Here is a 21,560-nt window from a genome sequence, read left to right on the forward strand (position 1 = left end):
AAACCAGGATTCGGTTATTTACAACAGTGAAAATGTGACCAAAATGAATTTTGAGGCAGGGCCTAAATCTGAATTTCATTAAAGGCAACAAAGCTCACTTAGCACTGTTTCTTTAACTGATAAAGACAGCAAAGGATGACTCTTCATTCAGGAAGTGTTTCCCAACCCTGACTCTAGACCAAACACTGTAGAAGATACTAATGCTACAGACATGACCAACATAAATGTAATCGGTGCCCTTACAGGTGCCATGTGTGTTTGTCCTTGTGGAAATTAGATTTTACCCCAATATATATTTTATATCTAAACCAGTGGTTCTCAAACTGGATCGAGATCAGAATCATCTGTAGGGCTTTTTAAAGTGCAGATTGCTGAACTCTATCCTTAAGTTCTTTTTATATATATATATTATATATATAATTTTATATATTTTATTTTAATAAAGCATTTTATTTATTTTAATATATTATACAATATATATTTTATACATATATTATATACTTATATATTTATACATATTTATTTTTATATATATTTTTAAATATATATTTTAATATATATTATATAATATATACAATATATTATATTTATTTTTCTAGGTTTATTGAGTGAGGTATAGTTGGCAAGTAAAATTGTAAGATATTTAAATGTGCAACATGATGATTTGATATGTGTATTAGTGTGAAAGTATCTTTCCCTATCGAGTTAATTAACACATTCATCACGTCCCATATTTACTTTTTTTTGAGAACATTTAAATTATATTCTCTTAGCAAGTTTTGATTATTCAATAGAGTTATCGACTATAGTCTAAGTCAATAGTTCTAAGGTAAGTCCCAAAAATTTGCATTTCTAACAGGTGTCCAAGTGATGCTGCTAGTCTGGGACCACACTTCAGGAACCCCTGCCCTAAATGAAGGTCAAAAACTGCTGAACTGTGAGTGATGGCAGGTGTGAATATTACATGACAAGTCACATAAGTCACTGAATAAAATACAATAGCAGAAGAGTCACTGTTCAAGTAAACTTTGCAAAGTGTGTTATTTTGTGTGCCCAGCGTCACTTTGCAATTCAAATAAAACACTTATAAATTTTTAATTCAAGTTTTATAATGTACTTTAACTAAAGAATTAATCAAATTGGGCAGTTCTTGGTAAGATATTTAATTTTTTTTTGTATGTGAACGTAAAGAATGCAAGCTATAGATTAAGCACTACAGTTTTAAATGTTGAGAAGTAGGGGATCCCTGGGTGGCTCAGTGGTTTGGCACCTGCCTTGGGCCAGGGCATGATCCTGGAGACTCGGGATTGAGTCCCATGTCGGGCTCCCTGCACGGAGCCTGCTTCTCCCTCTGCCTGTGTCTCTGCGCCTCTCTCTGTGTCTCTCATGAATAAATGAATAAAATCTTTAAAAATAAATAAATAAATAAATAAATAAATAAATAAATAAATAAATATTGAGAAGTATAGCATTTAATTTATATTTGATTCTGATGGACTGTTAATAAGTCATTTGCTTATATGATGTATCCATATTCTAGGGGATTCATTTTTAACTTTTCTTGTCCTTCTTTTCACTGAAATATCTTCAGCCATCTTGTGAATTGTTTTAAAAGTTTTCTCTCTTATGATTGTATAATAGCTTATAGCTTTCAGTCCTCCCTGCCCCTTTCTCGGGGGCACTTTTTTCTACCTATTCTTCTGTACTCTGTTTTGGTAACTCACCTTATACAGCAGGTGTACAACATTCCAGAAATAAACTTATAGGGAAGGTATTTCATAGGACATTCTTTTCCCCTGAAATCTGAAGTAACATATTACACCCTACGATGGTATGATCACTTTTCATTACTGTTATTTTCATCTGACATCTGATGTAGTTGACCCAAGGACACAGATTTTGGGGTATATTATGGAAAATGTCTGAAGAGCCCTTTTGATTGTCACTGATTAGAGGCACGCTTCTGTTTCTTTAGGTTTTAGGTTGTGTTTGAAGTCAGAAAACTGGTTTGATTTCTGGTTCTTTGGGAAGGTGGCAGTTGTCTCTCACTTTCCACCTACCGTGATTCTAAAATGAGGCATGTGTAAATGCAAAAACTGTACATTTGTTATTGAGAATGTGGCTACTAGGAAACCTTTACTACCAAAATAGTATCAGTTACAAGCAACGGTGTGCCAGTAAATGTTTAACAGCCAGCTCTCTGAGGAACAAAAATAGCCCTGATTTCTAGCATTTGCCTGTTTCTTTTGTGTAAATACTCCCACCATGGCCAATTTTAAGCTACCAACTGGACAACACTGAAAATGGAGCTGGCAAGAACCATTTGATTCCTGGGAGCTGGTGTCAGTACACCATGAGAGGCTTATGGCTTTATTGTTTGTTTGTAAGTGAGTGAGCATAGCAATAAGAAGGAAGAAGATCCTCAGTCAATATCAGTCCTTTATGTGAGCCAAAAAGTTTCAGGGTTGGATTGTTTCCAAACTATTAGCATCCCACTTCCACCTAATGTAATTAAATGGCTCTTCATCTTTCATCACCATAGAGATAACTCAGAAAGTCTGAAGGAACAATACACTAAAAGCAGTCAAAACTTATCACTAAAGGGATAAATAAATAAATAAATGCACAGCGTCCTGGCAATGTCTTTGTAATAAAGCTTCTGAGTTGTGGGTTTTATGCTAGGCATTTACCCCAGCATGGTGTGACACACCATTATCTCAACACTGGTCACTTGACATTGTGTCATCATTTCCTTGCATGTCTTTCTGCCTCACTAGACACTAGACTCGAGCTGCTTGAGGATAGGCACCATTTTTTTTCATTATCTCCAAACCTTAGCATAGTGCTTAGTCAACAAAGGGGACTTGTAAGTGGGTTCTGTGCTTCCATGGAAGACAACTCTCAAGGGTCCTTGTAGCTCTAGAGCTCCTCCTGGGATTTGCCCAGGCCTCTGTTATAATTTCATTGCAATTGAATTTTTCCCTTTGCTTTATTCTGCTCCCCTCACTCCTTGACAACTGTTGTTCCTGAGAGCATGCTACAACAAACCTCCTGCATGCAAATCTCCTGTTCAGATATGTGGGTTTTTGAATATTGCAAATGAAAAATTTGGAAATTTGGCCACTCTTCTACAATAGTTCATTTCAGAGCAGCATTAAACAATTTGCATTTACTCAGAAACAATAAACATTTTGCTTGAGGGTGCTATTAAACTAGATGATCCATTAGATTATTTAACTCCCTCAAAATTTTTCTATCACTTCACATAAAAAATTACTAGACTTAGCTGTGATTAGTTCAACAGTTTCAAAGTAGAATACAACCTTTTTTGAGAAGAAATTCTACCACAATCATCAAGTCCCCTAGACAATTCTATAAAATTGGCACAGACTGTTGTCCAACTTTTTTGTACTTTCATTGAAAATGTAGATATTTGTGCCTTTGGTCTCACGTCAGGCATATTGTACTCACTTTTTTATCACCTTAATTCCGTAGTACATCACCTGGGATTCCTTAGTACAAGCAGTCTCTACATGTCCTGGGTATCACATGACCAAGACAATGTGACGTTTTTGTCTTCAATGATACAGTCATGTCTCTGGTACTAGCAAATCCCCTGGGTTTGGTGAAACAGAGGAGTGAGGAAGCCTAACATTGCTTATTCTTGTACTCCACAGATTCCCAAGAGCACAGATTTCTCTGCAAAATATATATATATATAATTTTTTTACACAATTAAATGAAGTGTCTAAATGTATGAATCTCAGAAATCATGATGATTAGTTTCAGATTCTTCAGCATGTCCCAGAACAGCTATTATTAACACTGGGTTTGTGTGCCCTAGTTTTGGAATGAAGTTCCTATTTAATTATATCCCAGTAGTCTTCAAATGGATTTGCAATGCCCTTCTTACTAATATGATCCCATTCTCAATTCTAGAAGATGCTTCTTTCAGATATCAGTAAAATGAAACAAGTGACCTTCAATAATTTTCCTGAAGTAAAGAAAACTAGAGTGGGCTGTTAGGATCATATTGTAATCAACATGATTACAAGTCAGAGAAATACATAGAATATATAATATAAATATATATAGAACTGCAAGTACTAAAAACAACACAAACATTAAGCCAGAGCTAAGTAATATAGCTATCTCTAGATAGATAGGTGAGAGAAAAAGGGAGAGAGAGAGAGAGAGAAAGAGAGAGAGAGAGATTATGATAGCTAGGTCTATATAGGTATATGATATTGAAAGAAAGAAATAAATATTATAATTTGGGTTAAATGATGCCAATGTAAATCAGGAAGTGAAATGTCAGTAATTATTCAGCAGGTACAGTTGTACCTTTTTGGGTGGAGAGACAGAAGAAATTATCAGACTTGTTCTATTTTATGTTTATGTATTACATTTACACTTAGGAGAAATATGAGCTTATTACATTATCTTGTTTCATGAGTTTACCATACAGTTTACAGTTTTGCTTTTTATCACTAGTCAACTTTCCCTCACCTCCATTTCCCTTCCCCTTAGTCTTTTAAATATATTGGACTAAAAAGCAAGACATTAGCACTTGAGTCCAGCCACAATGGGCCTGAAGATTTCCCAGCTGTGCTGAGGCCCACACTTGGTGAGCCAGACTCCCAGAGAAGGGAACAATTGGTATCCACATTTTTCCCAGCATAGACTGGCCTGGATTGTGAAGACAATATTGGGTGAATGGCTCTGAGGGCCTAGCAGTGCAACTGTGGCAGCTGGTGCCGGGGTCGCTGTATCCACTGCCACATTCCAGAGCTCTGAATGGCCTGTTCAGACATAAATCCCAGCCTGTCTTCATCAGTGCTAACAGATGGCAACCTCATGGCAAGACTTATTTTATGGCACAAATTTTATATGCAGTTGGATCAGCCAACTTTGTGTTAAATATCACCATAATGACACCATCACATCCTTTACCTTTAAAAAGAAAAAAAAAATACGTACATGTTTTAGTATAATGTATATCACATCCCCTTTTTCTATTAACTGCTTCATTCTAGATTTTGTTGGGGTAACAAAATCGCAATTGGGCTTATTGAGCAATGATTAGCAACTTAGGGAACCAGTATGTGTACATTAAGTCTCCCATATTAAGATACCTTTTCAAAAGACATGTCCAGAATCCAGAAGATGGGAAGATGGAAATAGTATCAAAGATAAGTGAAAAGAAAGAATGTTAATTGAATTATATCTAGATGAACTCAGAAAATTATGAGAGTTTGAAAAGACCAATAAATAAATGAACAAAATAGGCTCAAAACACTGTATTTAATTATTTGGGCTTTAACCCGTGAAAACCATTTAGTTTTTCCTTCTTTGTTCCTTATCATTAAGAAATTCCATGCTCAAACTAGAAAAGGTAGAAAAATCATATTAGGAGAAAACAATGATAATGGTAATGATAAACATATTATAAGAAATAAAACATATGAAAACTATGTGGAAATCTTACTTAACTGCTTAAAATTAGTTTGAATCCAGGCACATGAGTCACATTTCAGTGCACTGAAAATAATTGCAGGTAACGCCTCACTCATGTGCCTAGAATATCAAATTAATTTTAGGTAGTTAGGCAGCACAGCTTTGATAATACAACTTAAAAAGAAAGAAGTTCTTGCTTTCTTGTCTTAAAAGGTGGGGGGAATCCATAAGAGTCAGGCATGAAGCAAGATACATCAAAAGTAAACTGAGGTGGGCACTTGACGGCATGAGCTCTGGGTGATATTCTATATGTTGGCAAATTGAACACCAATAAAAAATAAATTTATTTTAAAAAAGTAAATATACTATTAGGTTATATTGACAGTTTAAGTTTCAGAAAAAATCAAAGACTGCATCCCAGTTAAAACTGTTATTTGGGGATCCCTGGGTGGCTCAGCGATTTAGCGCCTGCCTTTGGCCCAGGGCGCGATCCTGGAGTTCTGGGATCGAGTCCCACGTCGGGCTCCCTGCATGGAGCCTGCTTCTCCCTCTGCCTGTGTCTCTGCCTCTCTCTCTGTCTCTCTCTCTCTCTCTATGTCTATCATAAATAAATAAATCTAAAAAACTGTTATTTGGTTTATTTGGTATTATGTTCATTTTAAGAGAAAGATTTTATACTGGCATTGATGTTACAGATTTAATTTATATTATAAACAACTAAGGTGACGAAGTAAAGGGAACAAATACTTTGTGACTTAGCTGAAAGAACTTGCAATATTTAGTCTACAAGAGACTTGATCTTATTCCATAGCTAGTTCAAATATTTGAAACGCTGTCATAGGTGAAGGTGTAGAATTTGTCTATGTCATTCCAGTAGTAGAACAATCAGCCAGTTGAAGTCATAAATAAACAGGTCTCCATTCGATGTAAGGAAGGGTTTTATAAGGTTGCCAAACTGTTTAAAGTAGAAATGGACTGCTTTATGAGATAGTAAGCATGTTCAAATGGAAGGTGAAGTCAATGGACTTATAATGGAAGGAATTCCTGCATTAGATGAGAGATTAAGTACAATGACCTCATATCTCCTTTGGTTCTTAAATTCTGTTTGGTATGGAGGAGAGCGTCACTCAGGACTTGTTCACCAACTCTGTAGGGCTGTAATATTTGAACAATGCAGTTCATTCAAGGATTTTATCTTTGTGTGTTACAAATAATGACAGTATCTAGGGAAAAGCTAAAATAACGACCTTTCAGTAATGTAGATGGTATTCTATAGAAACTATTGATTAAGTACCAACATCATTGCAACAGATGGCACAATCCAGTGTTAGACCAGTAAGCCTTGTCAGGGTGAGGCTGCCAATCCAAAAATTGAAAACAGGTGGCAAAAGTTCCCTGGGGCGCTTGGCATATGTAAGTAATCAGTTACTGTAAAAGCCCTGGTCAGACACAAATTAGCTTCATTGCTGATGACATTTTTAATAGCTGAAGGACCTCACAGCTTTATTTAATTAGAATTATAATATACCGTATACGTGTAGCTGATCACCTTTGACAATTGTTTGGTTCTCTTCTACTTCATTAACCTAAGTTTTACTATATCATATACTTTATTTGTAGTGCAAAAGGGTAATAAACACATGATAGAAAGTAAGGTGCACTTATTTGTCTACACTGCTTCAGTGTTTTTCCGTTGCATTTTCTCTGGTTATTCTACTCATCCATAACCAACTCTTAAAGGGAAATCAAATACATCTGTACTTGGTTTCTGTTCAGTGGAAATTAAATCCCACAAAAACCAAACCATGGTTTGAACTGAAATGCTCATTTTTAAGTATGTTACTAGCCTTTCTGACATTATATCCCACTGCCCTCCTGCCCCTCCCCAATGGATATGGAAGTGAATTAAAGCTGATTAATGGGGAAATTGATAGATGGAGAATGGATAAAAACTTAAATTGCTAATACCATCCAAAATTAGTATTTTCCAAGTATTGGGTCTTATACTTCAAAGCTTCTTTGGAAAATGTGGTGGAGAGTGAGAATTTAGGGGAAAAAGGCCAAACTGTTCAGTTTGGAGAGAAATGAGTAGCCTGGAGTCCTTTAGGCATGTCCTGGGAACATTTCTGTAGATCCCTGTAGGTCATTGGCCAGTGTTTCAGTTAAAAAGGTGAGATAATTTCTCTTCTGTTTATACTCTGGTTAAGTTGTCAGAAAAGCGTTTGGTTTGTTGAAATGATGAACAACAGAGACTGGCCATAGAGCAGGATACAAATAAATCTAAGGAAACAGCAGAATGTTTTAAAATACCCTGTTTCTAAAAAATAAATACTATGTGTAGTCAGAGGACAAAGGACTGCATATGATCCAGCAGTTTATTTACTCACACTTTTTCTGTTTTCTCCATAGTAATATGGAAAACTATGAGGCCAAAGACTGCTGCAAAAAGTGACTAAATTTTGTATCTAAACAAACTAGTAGGTGGAGTTGATAGAATCCAGATCTTATTCTTATAGTTGTTATAGTTGTATGTTAGGCTCTCTCTGTCCCCCATTCTCTTCCCATCCCAGAATAAACCTGGTCTTTACAAGTTGTATTCTTTCCTACTAGTCATTGATCTGTTATACAAAAGGAGAGAAAAGGAGAGAAACATGTGTCCTTGACTTTGGTCAAGCCCTTAGTTTGTATTTCATTAATTTATTCAGAGAATGAATGACTAGTTAATTGTTTGGGAACAACTCTCTGCTCATAATGGTCCTCATACTCTTTATGCATCAATAGTCTTCCTAATCAGAAGCCTGATTCTTGTTAAAATTTAGCAACGGTAAGCTACGTGGCAGATTACAGTGACGCTTCCAAGATAGTTCATATGAGGCAAATAGAATCAAGGAATAGTGAATGCCTTTGTGTTGGGTAAAAGTGAAATGGGAACTTAAGCTTTCTGTATATTGCAAAAACTCTATTGGATTACTCACACAATTCTTCAGGATAGGATTATCATAGCAATTGCTAACTGTAAAGCAAATGTAGTAACCTTCTCTACATTTAATGAAGACACTACCTTGGCTTATTCTTTTGATTTAGAAGACAGTCATGGCATTTTCCCATTGGTTACAATATACAAACATGAAGACATATTTTGGACTCTCTTGACTATGAGATTCTTAAATCCTCCAGTATGGCTTTGCAGCCCCTGCCCTTCACGCAGGGATACTGCCATAGTTCGGGAAGGGATTTCTAGGGAATAACATATAACCTGCAGGAACCTCCAAGTGAACAAGCCTGGTATCTCACTGGTGCCCCTGAGTAGTCCTGAGAAATCTAAACCAAACATGGATCTACCATGAGAGTCTCACTCTGAGTTTCATTCCAACATCACAGATGGATTTGTCAGAAGTTGCCTTGGACCTAAAAAGTATAAAAATCCCTTGAATGTGTTGGGATTAAACCAAACAGCTGTTCCTACTATCTTGAAGTTCTTCACTGCCCCCTTCTCTCTGCCTTTAGTAAGATTTTTTGAATTTACATGAGTTTTTCAAAATAAGGCTAACTTATAGTAGAGCTGCTTTTTTTATTTTATAAATTTTAAAGTTGTTAAGTTATGCAAATTAATTGATCCTTTTTGCATCCTGCTGCTTATTTGTTGTGCCTATTTTCCAAGAAGCTATTAGAGAATGAGAAGAATGGATAAACCAGTATTTTAATATGTTAATCATTGCATGATGAAGGAGTTGTTTTAAGAGGTGAAAATTATTGGCTACAACCAAGTTTTACAATTAATGGTGTATTTGGGTCCTTCATATGGTTTCAGTTTCCTGGTATAATTAATAAGTGTGAAAGTGCTATAGACTAATTAATGTTTCAACATGACAATCGGGGTTGCTGTGTCCTAAATCAGAGGTAAGGAGTAAATAAAAGTGCTCAGGTTCTGGGACTATATTCTTTGAGGCAAGAGAAGCAAATTGCATAGCCCAGAGAGATAGCAGTCTGCTAAGGGCCTGAATTTAAAAGTAAAGATTGGTATTCTCAAAATTCTAGAAGGAAGGAAAATGAACAGACCCTGAACAAAAGAAATACACTTGGGCTTTTCTACATTCAATGATTTATTAGATAACTGTATGTTGTCCTAGACTTCTGCTTGACATGTGTTTTTCTTGTTTATTTATCTCTCAGCAAACATTTATCAAACTCCTTTTAATGCAGCAGTGTGTCTGATGCTGGGATCATGGGGAGAAAAGATGGCATTACCTGTGATGTAAGTTGGCACATGTTAGTTGCTATAACCAAGCAGAGAAAGGTCTTGTAAATGTGAAACCAAGCAAGGTTTCATGAACTGGGACTTAAAGAACAATGCATTTGCAGGGAGATATTCAAAGAAGAGTGAGTGGCATGAGCTAGGCAGAGGTAGCAGGGTCGAAGGATTACTTGAGGAGTGGGGGAACAGTTCATTTTAGGTATAAGGCTAGAAGGTAGGGGATCCCTGGGTGGCGCAGCGGTTTGGCGCCTGCCTTTGGCCCAGGGCGCGATCCTGGAGACCCGGGATCGAATCCCACGTCGGGCTCCCGGTGCATGGAGCCTGCTTCTCCCTCTGCCTGTGTCTCTGGCTCTGTCTCTCCTTCTATCTCTCAAGAATAAATAAATAAAATCTTAAAAAAAAAAAAAGGCTAGAAGGTGGATTGGGGCATCATTTAGAATGACCTTGAGCATCAGACTAATAGGTCTAGCCTTTATTCTGTTCACAGTTTAGAGCCAGTGGAAATTTTTGATCAAGTCCTCTGACTCTATCAAGATATATCTGGCAACAATGCACAACAGATCCTAGAATTGGGAGGGAATGAATACAGGGACACAGGTAAGCTAATAGGATACAGAAAAGATATAGCAAAAGCCTGAATTATGGCACTAAAATTAAAATAGAAAAGAGCAGCACTTAATTGATAAATTGGAGGAAATTATACTAATTAATGTACTAATTGTACTAATTAATTTTTTTTGCACTAGTGAAACAAATACATTTAAGATATTTCTAATTTATGTCCACCTGGAATGGATAAATCAGAATTGAGAAAAAATATTGAAAATGTTAGAGAAATTAGTCTTTTTGCTACAAGGAAAAACTTCTAAGTACAATTTCTTTAACTTTTCTGTGATGCGGGCAGTGTAGGAACTCTGTCAGTTCAAAGGTAAAAAATTTATATCAGACTCTTGAATCCTTAATTTTCAGTTTTAACTATTTTATTCTTTTTTAAAATATTTTTATTTGTTTATTCATGAGAGACACAGGGAGAGAGGCAGAAACACAGGCAGAGGGAGAAGCAGGCTCCCTGATGCGGGACCTAATCCCAGGATCCCAGGATCATCACCTGAGCCAAAGGCAGATTCTCAACCCCTGAGCCACCCAAGTAACCTATGTTATTCTTAATAAGCTATGCCTATCGTTAATTTCTACATTTTTGTGGATATGTTGTCATTTTCAATTCATAAAGATATTTCAATTATGTAACATCCTTCTGGATTTGAGAATACAGTAGTGCCCCCTTATCCTCAGTTTCTCTTACTGTAGTTTCAATTACTCTAGGCCACCAGGATTTAGAAGCAGATGATCCGCCTTCTGACATATTGTCAGAAGATCAATAGTAATAGTAGCACAATCCTGTGTCACAATGCCTATGTCATTCACTCACTTCATCTCATCACATAGGCATTTTGTCATCTCATATAATCATCAGAAGAAGGGTGACCACAGTACAATAACATATTTTGAGGGAGAAAGAAACCACATTCATGTAACTTTTAATATAGTATATTGTTATAATTCTATTTTATTATCAGTTATTGTTAATTTTTCTATGTCTAATTTACAAATTAAACTTTACATAGATATGTATGCATAAGAAAAAGTATTATATATATATATATATATATTCTACAATTGAGAACTATCCATGGTTTCAGGTATCCACTGAGATTCTTGGAACACATTCCCCACAGATAAAAGGGGACTACTTTGTACATGATCCTTTCTGTTTAGAGGGAACTCAGCCCATTATTATTATATTGCCAATGCAATCAATAATTACCTTAATGTCCTCATTATCGTTAATGGACTTTCTAGGCAAATAAGAATATTGTGCAAAGATGGTTTGGCTTCTCCATTTTTAATTATAAATTTCTGATTTCTACTTAGAACCTAAAATTAGTGAGTAGAAATATACAACCACATTGCTTTCATAGATCTGAGTCTAAGGGCATAGGTTTCAGATTTACCTTTGGAGAAACACCAGTTTTGCCAGTACAGAATTAAGTTATAATGGAATTTTCCCTGTGATGATGAATTACCAGTCTGAGAGGAAGTGGTTTGGGATTGGTGGCCTATTAGCCAGAAAACCCCAAGAACAACCATTAATAAGCACTCTTTGGTTGAATACCTATCATTATGGGGACTGAGTTCCCTGGGAGAGCACCATTCTGCCTCCATCTTACATGCAGAATAGTCAGTAAGATATTGAATGAAAAAGTATTCTAAAAACTGCCAAAAAATGGATTGAGTAACTCTTCATTTGGAATAAAGAACTAAAATTAGACAATTTATTTTTTCAAGGGAGTTTTATGGGTGAAACAAAAGAATCATAGTTACTTTGATTAACTTGTAGAAAGTAAGATGTGATTTTTATGTATAGTATTTTAAATATTAAAATACTATTTTATGTACAATATGTATAACATTTTTAAAAGATTTTAATTTTTGAGAATCTAAGAAGGAGGAAAGCAAGGTTAACAAGGGTATTAGTGAGGTAATTTGCAGTTTGTTTTTTGAAGTTATTTTTGGGAAGTCAGAGAATGGTTCAACATATCTAGATTATGGGACTGTTTCTTTAAGTAGAATGCCATATGTCACATTTCCATCAGGAAGTAGATAAGTGGCCAATTTCTCATGTAGTTCCACAGTTCTCAACAAAATCAACTTTTTACTGGATCTTCATTGTACCATGAGATATAAATTGTCAGTTCCCCAACCAGCCTGTGGTCTCTGTGGCTCCGGGAGGGCTGTCAGCCAGTCTATGGGCTGAAAAGTTGGCGACCGAGCAACATTAACATGGAAACATGAAGTCGCTTAAAAGCCATACTTCACATGCTGATGACTTGAAAAAAGAAAGGAAAAATAAATTTTCTTGGCATTTGTCGTGTCAGTAAGTGAAGTCAAGAGTTAGACTGCATGTGGAGAGAAAAACTTTCACAAGGAATGTAGCAAAGAAACAGATGAGTGCACAATGAGGGTACTTAATTTCCAAATCTTACGGTTTTCCAGTTAGCTATAAATGTCATATTAATGTCTCTTAGCAACTTGTAAACTTCATGAGGACAGGGTCTGGATCTGGTTTTGCTCACTATCATACCTTGGAGAACCTAGTCGGCACGTAATAGATGTTTGGTAAATGAATGAGTGAACAATTACCCAACATTTTGTGACTGTGATTATGTTTAAAACATAATTAATGCCACTTTAAATAATGAAACAATGGAATGCTCTAGTCCTGATTCTTAAAGGCAACTTGGAGGACCTGCAGAAAGCCCTAATTGTGAATCCCTCAGGTTCTTCATGATTAAAATGAGTATGTTAGACGAATCACTGTGACTGTATTTTTGTAAAAAGTAATATGGACACACAGTTTAAAGAATTGGAAAACCTTCTTCTTTTTTTTTTTCCACTGCCTTGTGAGTTCCCAATTTCCAGAGGCAGCTGTTTCACCTCTTTTTAACTATTTCTCTTGATATTTATCTGCATATACCTAAAGTCATATATTTCTAGTGCTAGCTCTGATTTTTTTCACTTTTATCATTATCTCTTAAAACACAGCAGATGTGCAAATAGCCCTATTCTCCATCACACACCATCTCTCCAGCTTCCTGGTAGTAAGATGCTCGGAACAATGAGAGCATTTTCCAGCACTGAGATATATCATATTGTTGGAATTCCCTTCATCTCTCTTTTGAGTCCGATCTCTTGAGTCACAAATTCTTCATCTTACTTTTCCTTGATTTACTGCCTGAGTTTGGTAGGTATATATTCCAGTAGTTTCCTGAAAAAGAATGCCAGGGAGGTAGATTTTTGAGACTTTATGTAGCCTAACTGTTCTACTCTCATGCAAAATTGACTGTGTTTAGAATTTAAAATTGCATTCATTTTCCCTCACAATTTTGAAGGCATTGATTTTTTTTTGTCCTTTAGTTTGTCATATCCCCATTGTTCAAAGATTTCAAGATGATGTGTTTAGATGTGGATATATTCTTTTCCATTGCAGGGTACCCAGTGGGTTCTACCAATCTGAAAACTCATCAATTCTGACCAGTTTCCTTAACTCATTTGTTTAATCTCTCTCCATTTTGTATGTTATTTCTTTCTGGAGTTTTGTTATTGAGATTTGGGGTCTTCTAGAATAATATTCTCTCTCCCTTTTTCTCATTGTGCTTCTCCTTATTTTTATATCTGTTTTTTATTTGCTCATTTTTCCCCTCAATATTTTCTTGTAAAGCCTTCTTTAATTCCTAATATCAAAATTTGAATTTCTGAGAGCTTCCTTTTCTTCTGGTTAAAGAAAAAAAAGAAGAAAAGAAAAAACAAACAACAAACCTATTCTTCCTGAGTTAAGTGTGTGAAATATAACCCCAAATCTTCCTGAGAATATTAAGATAATGTTCACCTCATTGCTTTCCTTTAAATTGCCTTTATCTGTCCCACTCTTTTATATTAGAGTCATTCCTCAGATATCTCAAAGCCCTGCCTCATAGTATAGGATGGGTACTGTAAGATTGGCATTTACTATAGGTTGATCTGGTTGAGATTTTTTTGGTGAAAAATCTCCAATATCAGTCTCTGTCAGTCGTTTGTGTTGGTCAGATTCTAGCACTTTCTACTAAAAGTGTGAGCCTTGGGCAGCAGCATCCATATCACTTGGAAGCTTGTTAGTTTTAGAATGTCCAGCCCCTACCCCAAAACTGTTGATCAGAATCTAGTCTTTATCAAGATCCTTTGGAGAATAATCTCTTTTAATCTACTTGGAGAACCTAAAGCTGGACATCAGCATTCTAGGAGGCCAGTGGATGACAGAAAAGAGGGCAGGTATTTCCACATTCAGATTATAACCTTTCAGATTAAATAATCTCCTTGTAATGGGGTAGTGTCCCTGCTTTCATCATTGCCTGTTGTCCTACTCAATTTGGGCTGCCATAACAAAACACCAGTAGACAGGATGACTTAGACAGAAAATGTTTACTATAGCTCTGAAGGCTGGGAAATTCCAGATCAAGGTGCTGCCAGATTTAGCATCTCTCTTCTGGTTTGAGGATAACCACCTTCTTGCCACGGTGGAAAGAGATCTCATGTCTCTTTCTCTTTTTATAAGGGCATTAATCCCATTTATAAAGGCCTTACCCTCATGACCTAAACTAACACTAAAGTACCTCCCGAAGGCCCTATCTCCAAATAACATCAAGTTTGGAATTAAGGCTTCAACATGTGAATCTTGGGGGAAAGCAGTCCATACCACTTGGTATCCCCTCTGTTTTATCCTTTTCAGACAGTAAGCCTCCAGCCTTTGCTAAGAGGAGCAGATCATCTGGCTGTCTAGCTACTTCTTAATCTTCAATTTGCTGCCCCATCCTTACCCCCACCTCCTCATGTAGCTGGTAGATCCAACTTCTGAGTAAGTCAGCCTTCTGTTTTTCTGACAATTCAAGTTTTGCAGTTCTTACTTTCTTTTCCATTTTGCTTGTTTTATGGGTTTATGGTAGTAAAATAACCCAGCACTTTGATTTTAGTGGGTTTTAAAGTAATAGCAAAAGCAGATGTGTAGATGCAATTCACCATCTTTTACCAAAAGTCGACTAATCTTTAAAGTTCTTCTAGTTCTCAATTCTATATCTCAATTTCTCTATTATATTTACGGTCTAAATATCACTTATGATGTGTTTGTTCATTTACTTGCTTCATTATAACATCTTTACCCCACCATTTAAAAAACCTGCACTTTTTCATTTATAATTGCTTCATATAAGCAACAAAATGTGGGATGTTAAAAAGACACCTGGGTGGCTCAGTCAGTTAAGCGTCTGACGTTGGCTCTGGTCATGAACTCAGGGTCCTGGGAGCAAGCCCTGGATCAGACTCCTCAATCAGAGGGGAGTCTGCTTGCCCCTCTGGCCCTTCCCCTGCCTGTGCTCTCTCTCTCTCTCTCTCTTTCTCAAATAAATGAATAAAATCTTTTTAAAAGGATTAATTTGTGTAGAAATCTTCATGTATCCTTTTTGAAAAAACTTGTCTATAGAAGAGGCTTAGTGCTTAAATTTAATCACCACTTAATCCTGAATAGTAAAGTTAAAAGTCAGCACCATCAGAATTCAGTGTACTTAAGCATCTTAGAGTTTCAGAATCATTGCAACATCATGTGTGTTTTGTTTCTAGTTTCACCTGTCAGTAGTTACTTACTATTTGAACAAAAATTTAAATAAAGGGCTATCAATCAATCATAATTCCAGATAAAACTTAGCACTTTAAAAATTCTGACCACACTTGGACCTACTATTTGGTGAGTAGTCATGTCAATTGGAGGCTGGATAAGCAGGCAAGTGAATTATCACAGTGGTGGGTCACTGACCACTCTGCAAGGTGTCAATTACAATAGACAAGTTTACATAATTACTGTTTCTTATACCTATGGAAATAAGTGAACAAGAACTTAGTAATATTGACTAGCATTACTTACAAGCATTTTTTCATATGTATATGTGAGTATGAATGCATGAATGCAGGTGGGACAGGAACAAAATGAAGTGCTTCTTGGCAAAAGTTCTCCAGGTTGACAGTCCTCTGGGCTGGAAGTTCTTGGTACACTTTGACATAGCAATGAATACAAGTGTTGTAATATGTTTAACTTGGTTTAATCAAATCTTCCTAAACCTTATTAGCTAGGAGACTTTTTCTCTTTTGTTCTTATCCTTCCTTCTCTTCTTCCTTTCCTCCTTTTCCTCTTCTCTTTCCCCTCCTCTTCCTCCTTCTCCTGCCCCTCCTTCTCCTTCTTCTCCTTCTCTTTCTTCTCTTCTTCTCCCGCCTCTCCTCCTCCTTTTCTTCTTCTTCTCCTTCTTCTAAAACATTTTAACAAATGCTCCCTTAGAAACAAGGAAGGTGAATAGTAAAACCAATTTTGTGATACCTCTGTACAATGCCAATTTTTGTATTTCCTAACCCTAGTTCAGTATTTGGCACAAACTCAATAAGTAGTTTCAAAATAATCTGAGCCAACTCGAATAAACTATACTTCTTCCCTGGCAGCAGTACTTTTTTAAGTAAGTTCTTTAGATGATCATCTTGAGCTCCTAGAGATTTTATTTTCCTCCTGGTTTAGATTCTCCAAAGGTTGCCCTACAACCAGGGGTTAGTTAAGTTCCTAAAAATATGACACTGTGAACTGCCTCTTACCACCTCCTAAAAGAAAGTTGCCCCTGACATATTCACAGTAGAGAAATGGCTAAGCCTAGACAACTCAGATCGATCTAGGCTTAGCCTTGATTGGCACTTGGTTCAATTCCCAATCAAATCTTTATCACTGAAAATCTCTCTTATTTTTTTTTCTCTTTTTGCTAAGTTATATATGCTGGGTATATGTGAACTAATATCAAAGTATCTAAAGTGTGATTCAAATTCTCTTTCATCATTTTTGTAGTGCCTCGGGCTTTTTATTTCAATTAGATTGTGCTAAACAGTAGACACACAAGACACATGAGAAAGGAGACTAAATGTCAATTTGATGGTCAGTCTTTGCATTTTTTAATACCAAAATGATTGTTTTATTTTATATCTATTTTATGCTTAAATGAATGAATCTTTGTAGTGGATCTATCTAGTTTAAGGTTATAGGTACTGACATATTTTAGCAAGTTATACATGAGCTGCACCTCATACTCTGTATAAGAAACTAACAGCTAACCACATGGTGCAGGATGAGTTACATTTGTTGATAAGTCTAGTGTCTTAGTCTGCTCAGGCTAGTATAACAAAACACCACAGCCTGAATGGCTGAAACCATGGAAATTTCTTTTCTCACAGTTCTGGAGGCTAGAAGACTATGATCACATTGCTGGCAAATTGAGATTCTGGTGAGAGCTCTGTTCCTGGCTGGTAGACAACCACCCTCTTACTATGTCTTCGTGTGGCCTTTCCTCTGATCCCTTTCTATAATGACACTAATCCTATCACATAGGTCGCTACCATGATGATCTCATTTAACCTTAACTACTTCCTTAGAGGCTCCTTCTCCAAATATTGCCATGCTGGAACTTAGGGCTTCAGTTTACGAATTTTGGAGGGACACAAACGTTCGGTCCATAACATCTGGTTTTATGAAATTTGTTATATTTCTCATTTTGAGTTGGTCTTGATAAACTTATGAAAGCTTAAATTCTAAAGATTTCAAGGAAAAGAATCAGTTTATTTTGCTGATTTGAATAGGGAGGAAGGACACCTAATTATTTGATGGTAATGAATATTATATGAAGTATAAGAAAGAATAGTATGCCATCTCCAATTCTCAGCTGTTTCTCACTTACTGAAATATAATGTGACTGACCTTCAATCAAAGATTCTCAGTATGTTTAGGTGTGTGTGTGTTTTAAGTTGAGTTTTAAACCTTTTATTTTTAGTTTATTGAAGAGGCAATGTATTTTGAACAATTTAGCATTTGCCTTTTCCAATCCTTATTTCACATTCTAGGCCTTAAAGACGGGATAGTTGGCGTAGACACTTACAGATAAAGAAACTGATGGCAAGAGAAAAGAGATATGAGTCCTGATACATTAGTCTGTGGTGCACACTTTTTCCTTTTGTCAATTTATGTAATTTGATATGTGGTTGAAACTTAAACCTCATTCAGTTGGAATTAATTCACAGGTGAAATTATTCTAAACCTGATTTGTCAGAGAGCTCTAATAGGAGAAATCTGGGACTCATGCTGGTGTTAAACCGCTTCTCTCAGTAAATTCACCCAGAATCTGGAAGCATCTTTGTATAACCTAATCGGTCAAGGTGGGGTTTCACAGAATAACTGGTGGGTGTCAACTTCATTTCTCAGTGGTGGCTAATTGAACATGCATCTTTTTGCTGGTTTACAGCCAACTCACTGTATGAGGTATCTATGCATATAAACACAAAATTTTATATGCAATCCATAAAGTAATGGATCATTTCAAATTAGCATGACATTGATAGTAAGGACCCACAACAGAATGAAAGAGTTCAGAGTTGCTCTTTAGGCTTTTCTAGAGTTAAAACCCCAGCCTGGACTCATTGTAAAGCCCTCCTGTAACAATTAACTGTTCATAAACTCCTCACCCGCCTTACCTTCGAAGAGGGTGAGTTGGATGAAAATATGCATGTGAAAACACCTGCAGCTCTTGACAAAGAGTGAAACAAACATTTGGAGTGGTGTTATCATTAGTCCAAAATACATGGTATTCTCCACTCCTGCCTTTGCAGAAGAAACAAACATTTGGAGTGGTGTTATCATTAGTCCAAAATACATGGTATTCTCCACTCCTGCCTTTGCAGAAGATACTGCAAATTGACTTGTGGTACAAGTGATAAAGGACTTTTCCCCCAACAGAGTACATGCATTCATTTTTTCTGGAACTCATTAATGTAAAATCTTCTTAAAACCAGGGGTCATCTAAGGTAATATTTCAAAATTGTTTTCTGAAGAAATAATGACACTTCACATGACTAATTTAAATCTTGGAGTCCCCTCTATTCTGTTTGCCATTTATAAGGGCAATATCACAGTATGGTGGTTCAAACATCACTTGCATGTGTTTTTCTTCATGAGTACCACAGGTTCCTTATTTTAGCTAAAGGATACACTACTCTTTGCAACACAGTCCAGTAATATATGCAACAGTAACCCTTTTCTAATTTTATTATTTTGATGCCATGTTAAAAGAGTAAAATTGATCTGTGTTTGTATAGGATTGGAAACATACTTCTTCTATAGTTTAAAAATGAAAATCTTGATCACTAGCTAATTTTTTATTAATAAGAGCAAGAAAGGTCACAGAAAAAATTGAGTGTAAGGCACAGAGATTTCCTATATATTCTTGCCCCAAAACATATATAGCCTAGCCTACTGTCAACATCCCCTCCCAGAGTGATACATTTGTTAAAATCGACAAACCTACATTGATGCATCATCATCACCCAGTGTCCATAGTTTACATTAAGATTCACTGTTGCTGTTGTAATTCTATGGCCTTGGACAAGTATGTAATGACATGAATCTATCATTGTAGTATCAAACAGAGTAATTGCATTGCCTCAAAACCCCCCTGTGCTCTGCCTATTTATCCCTCCCCATCCTCTAACCCCTGGAGACCACTGATCCTTTTGCTGTCTCCATAGTTTTGCCTTTTCAAGAATGTTAAATATGGGGGCATCATACTATGCAGCCTTTTCAGACTGGCTTCTTTTACTTAGTAATATGCATTTAAGTTTTCTCCGTGTCTTATCAGAGCTTAATAGCTCATTTCATTTTAGTGCTGAACAACATTCCATTGTCTGGATGTATTACCACTTATCCATTCACTTCTTGAAGGACATCTTGGTTTATTGATTTTTGTTTTTTTTTTTTTAGATGCCTATTCAGCATCTAGTAGCAGTCTTTACATGTAAAAAAAAAAAAGTAATACAAATTAGCTTTTTTATTAGTATTGGTGGGGGCAAAATAAAGGATTGTAAGGAAATAAGCTATGTAAACTTCACTCCACATGGATGTCATTCATATTGCTGGGGGATATTGAATCATTATACAATATTTTTATTATTCATGCCATTGAACAAAACACAATAGATCTGCAAATTGATTTATCTTTCTGAATAGGGGATCAGCTAAAACTTAAATGTGTTATTACAAAAAATTCCAATCAGCACATGCTTTTTTATTTCATCTGGATGTGCAGTAGCATATTTTTAAATCTAGAATTATGTAATTATATAGCATTTAATGATCTAAATTCTCTTCTACACAACATATCTCTCTCATGTAATCCCCCACTTAATCAATAGTGAGAAAAATTCAAATCTTCATTCTTCACTAAGCAAATCACTTGATATGAGTATCAGTAGTAGAATCAATAGCAATCCCAGCCTGTGGTGGGTAATTGTTGAGTTCCATCCCTTTTTCTAAATGAATCTAGTCAAAGTGGGAAAGACAACACACTATTTATCTTGTGAATAACAGCAAGAGAGAGATGTTTACTTCAATTGCATAAATGTGCATGTGCCTGTATGTGTGGCTTTCTAATGTTCTTCACTGTTGTTTGTTTTGGTTTTGGAGGATAAATGACCACTTGACTTTTAGGTGGTCAAAACTGGGTGGAGGAACTGGTGCCTGGACTAGTACAAAGTACTGTGGGCAGGGCAAAGACATTAAGTCTTTCTGATGTAAAACTTACCCTTTCAAGCAATTCCAAGGACAGCTAATGCCCAGTGTATTAGAATATTTACGCAGCTCTATTTCTTTCTGCCTCCCACCCCTATACAAGTTTTCCTTTGATTCCTATTATTTTTTGGAGTCCTGAGTTTAATCTAGTTCTCCAGAGTCCTGTTGTTCAAAATATGGCCAGAAGACCAATGAACAGAATCTCAGGCCTATCTTGGACAGAGTTAAGATCTCCATTTTAATCACCCCTAGGTGAATCTTGTGCCTGTTTGGGAAGCAGAGTTCTAGATTTTATTGAGTACCTTGTTTTCCCATCACTACAATAAGTAATCCCAATATTCATGATATAAAAGACAGTCTTCAATTATTAGGATAAAAAATTAGTACAAATTTGTTAATATTGTGGGTCCAGTAATTTGCCAGAAGACTGAATGTTCTTCTGGATTGACAAAGTATACGGCAGGAAAGAGCAGAAGGTACGACTTTGTGATTCATATGGTTATAATTCAAGTTCCAAAAATAATTAAGTTCCCCATTATCCATAATTTTCGTTATATATCCCTATCTCAAGGCTCACCTTGAGCTTGGTTGTTGCTGGTGGTTGGGTATATGGACACCACA

General features: G+C 36.1%; 1 protein-coding gene across 2 annotated transcripts in view; it reads left to right on the forward strand.

Annotated features, from left to right (window-relative positions):
• PLXDC2 (plexin domain containing 2) overlaps window positions 1-21,560 on the forward strand; it is a 451,801-nt gene that overhangs the window by 133,838 nt on the left and 296,403 nt on the right. The window contains exon 2 of one of the 2 annotated variants that reach the window (XM_041765805.1): window positions 860-937. The exons of the other annotated variant lie outside the window; for it this stretch is intronic. Within the exon in view, the coding sequence (XP_041621739.1) occupies window positions 860-937 (78 nt within the window). The remainder of the gene's footprint in view (window positions 1-859; window positions 938-21,560) is intronic. 2 annotated transcript variants of the gene reach the window in all.

The sequence above is a fragment of the Vulpes lagopus genome, chromosome 8 (genome assembly GCF_018345385.1).
Source record: "Vulpes lagopus strain Blue_001 chromosome 8, ASM1834538v1, whole genome shotgun sequence".
Lineage (NCBI taxonomy): Eukaryota > Metazoa > Chordata > Mammalia > Carnivora > Canidae > Vulpes > Vulpes lagopus.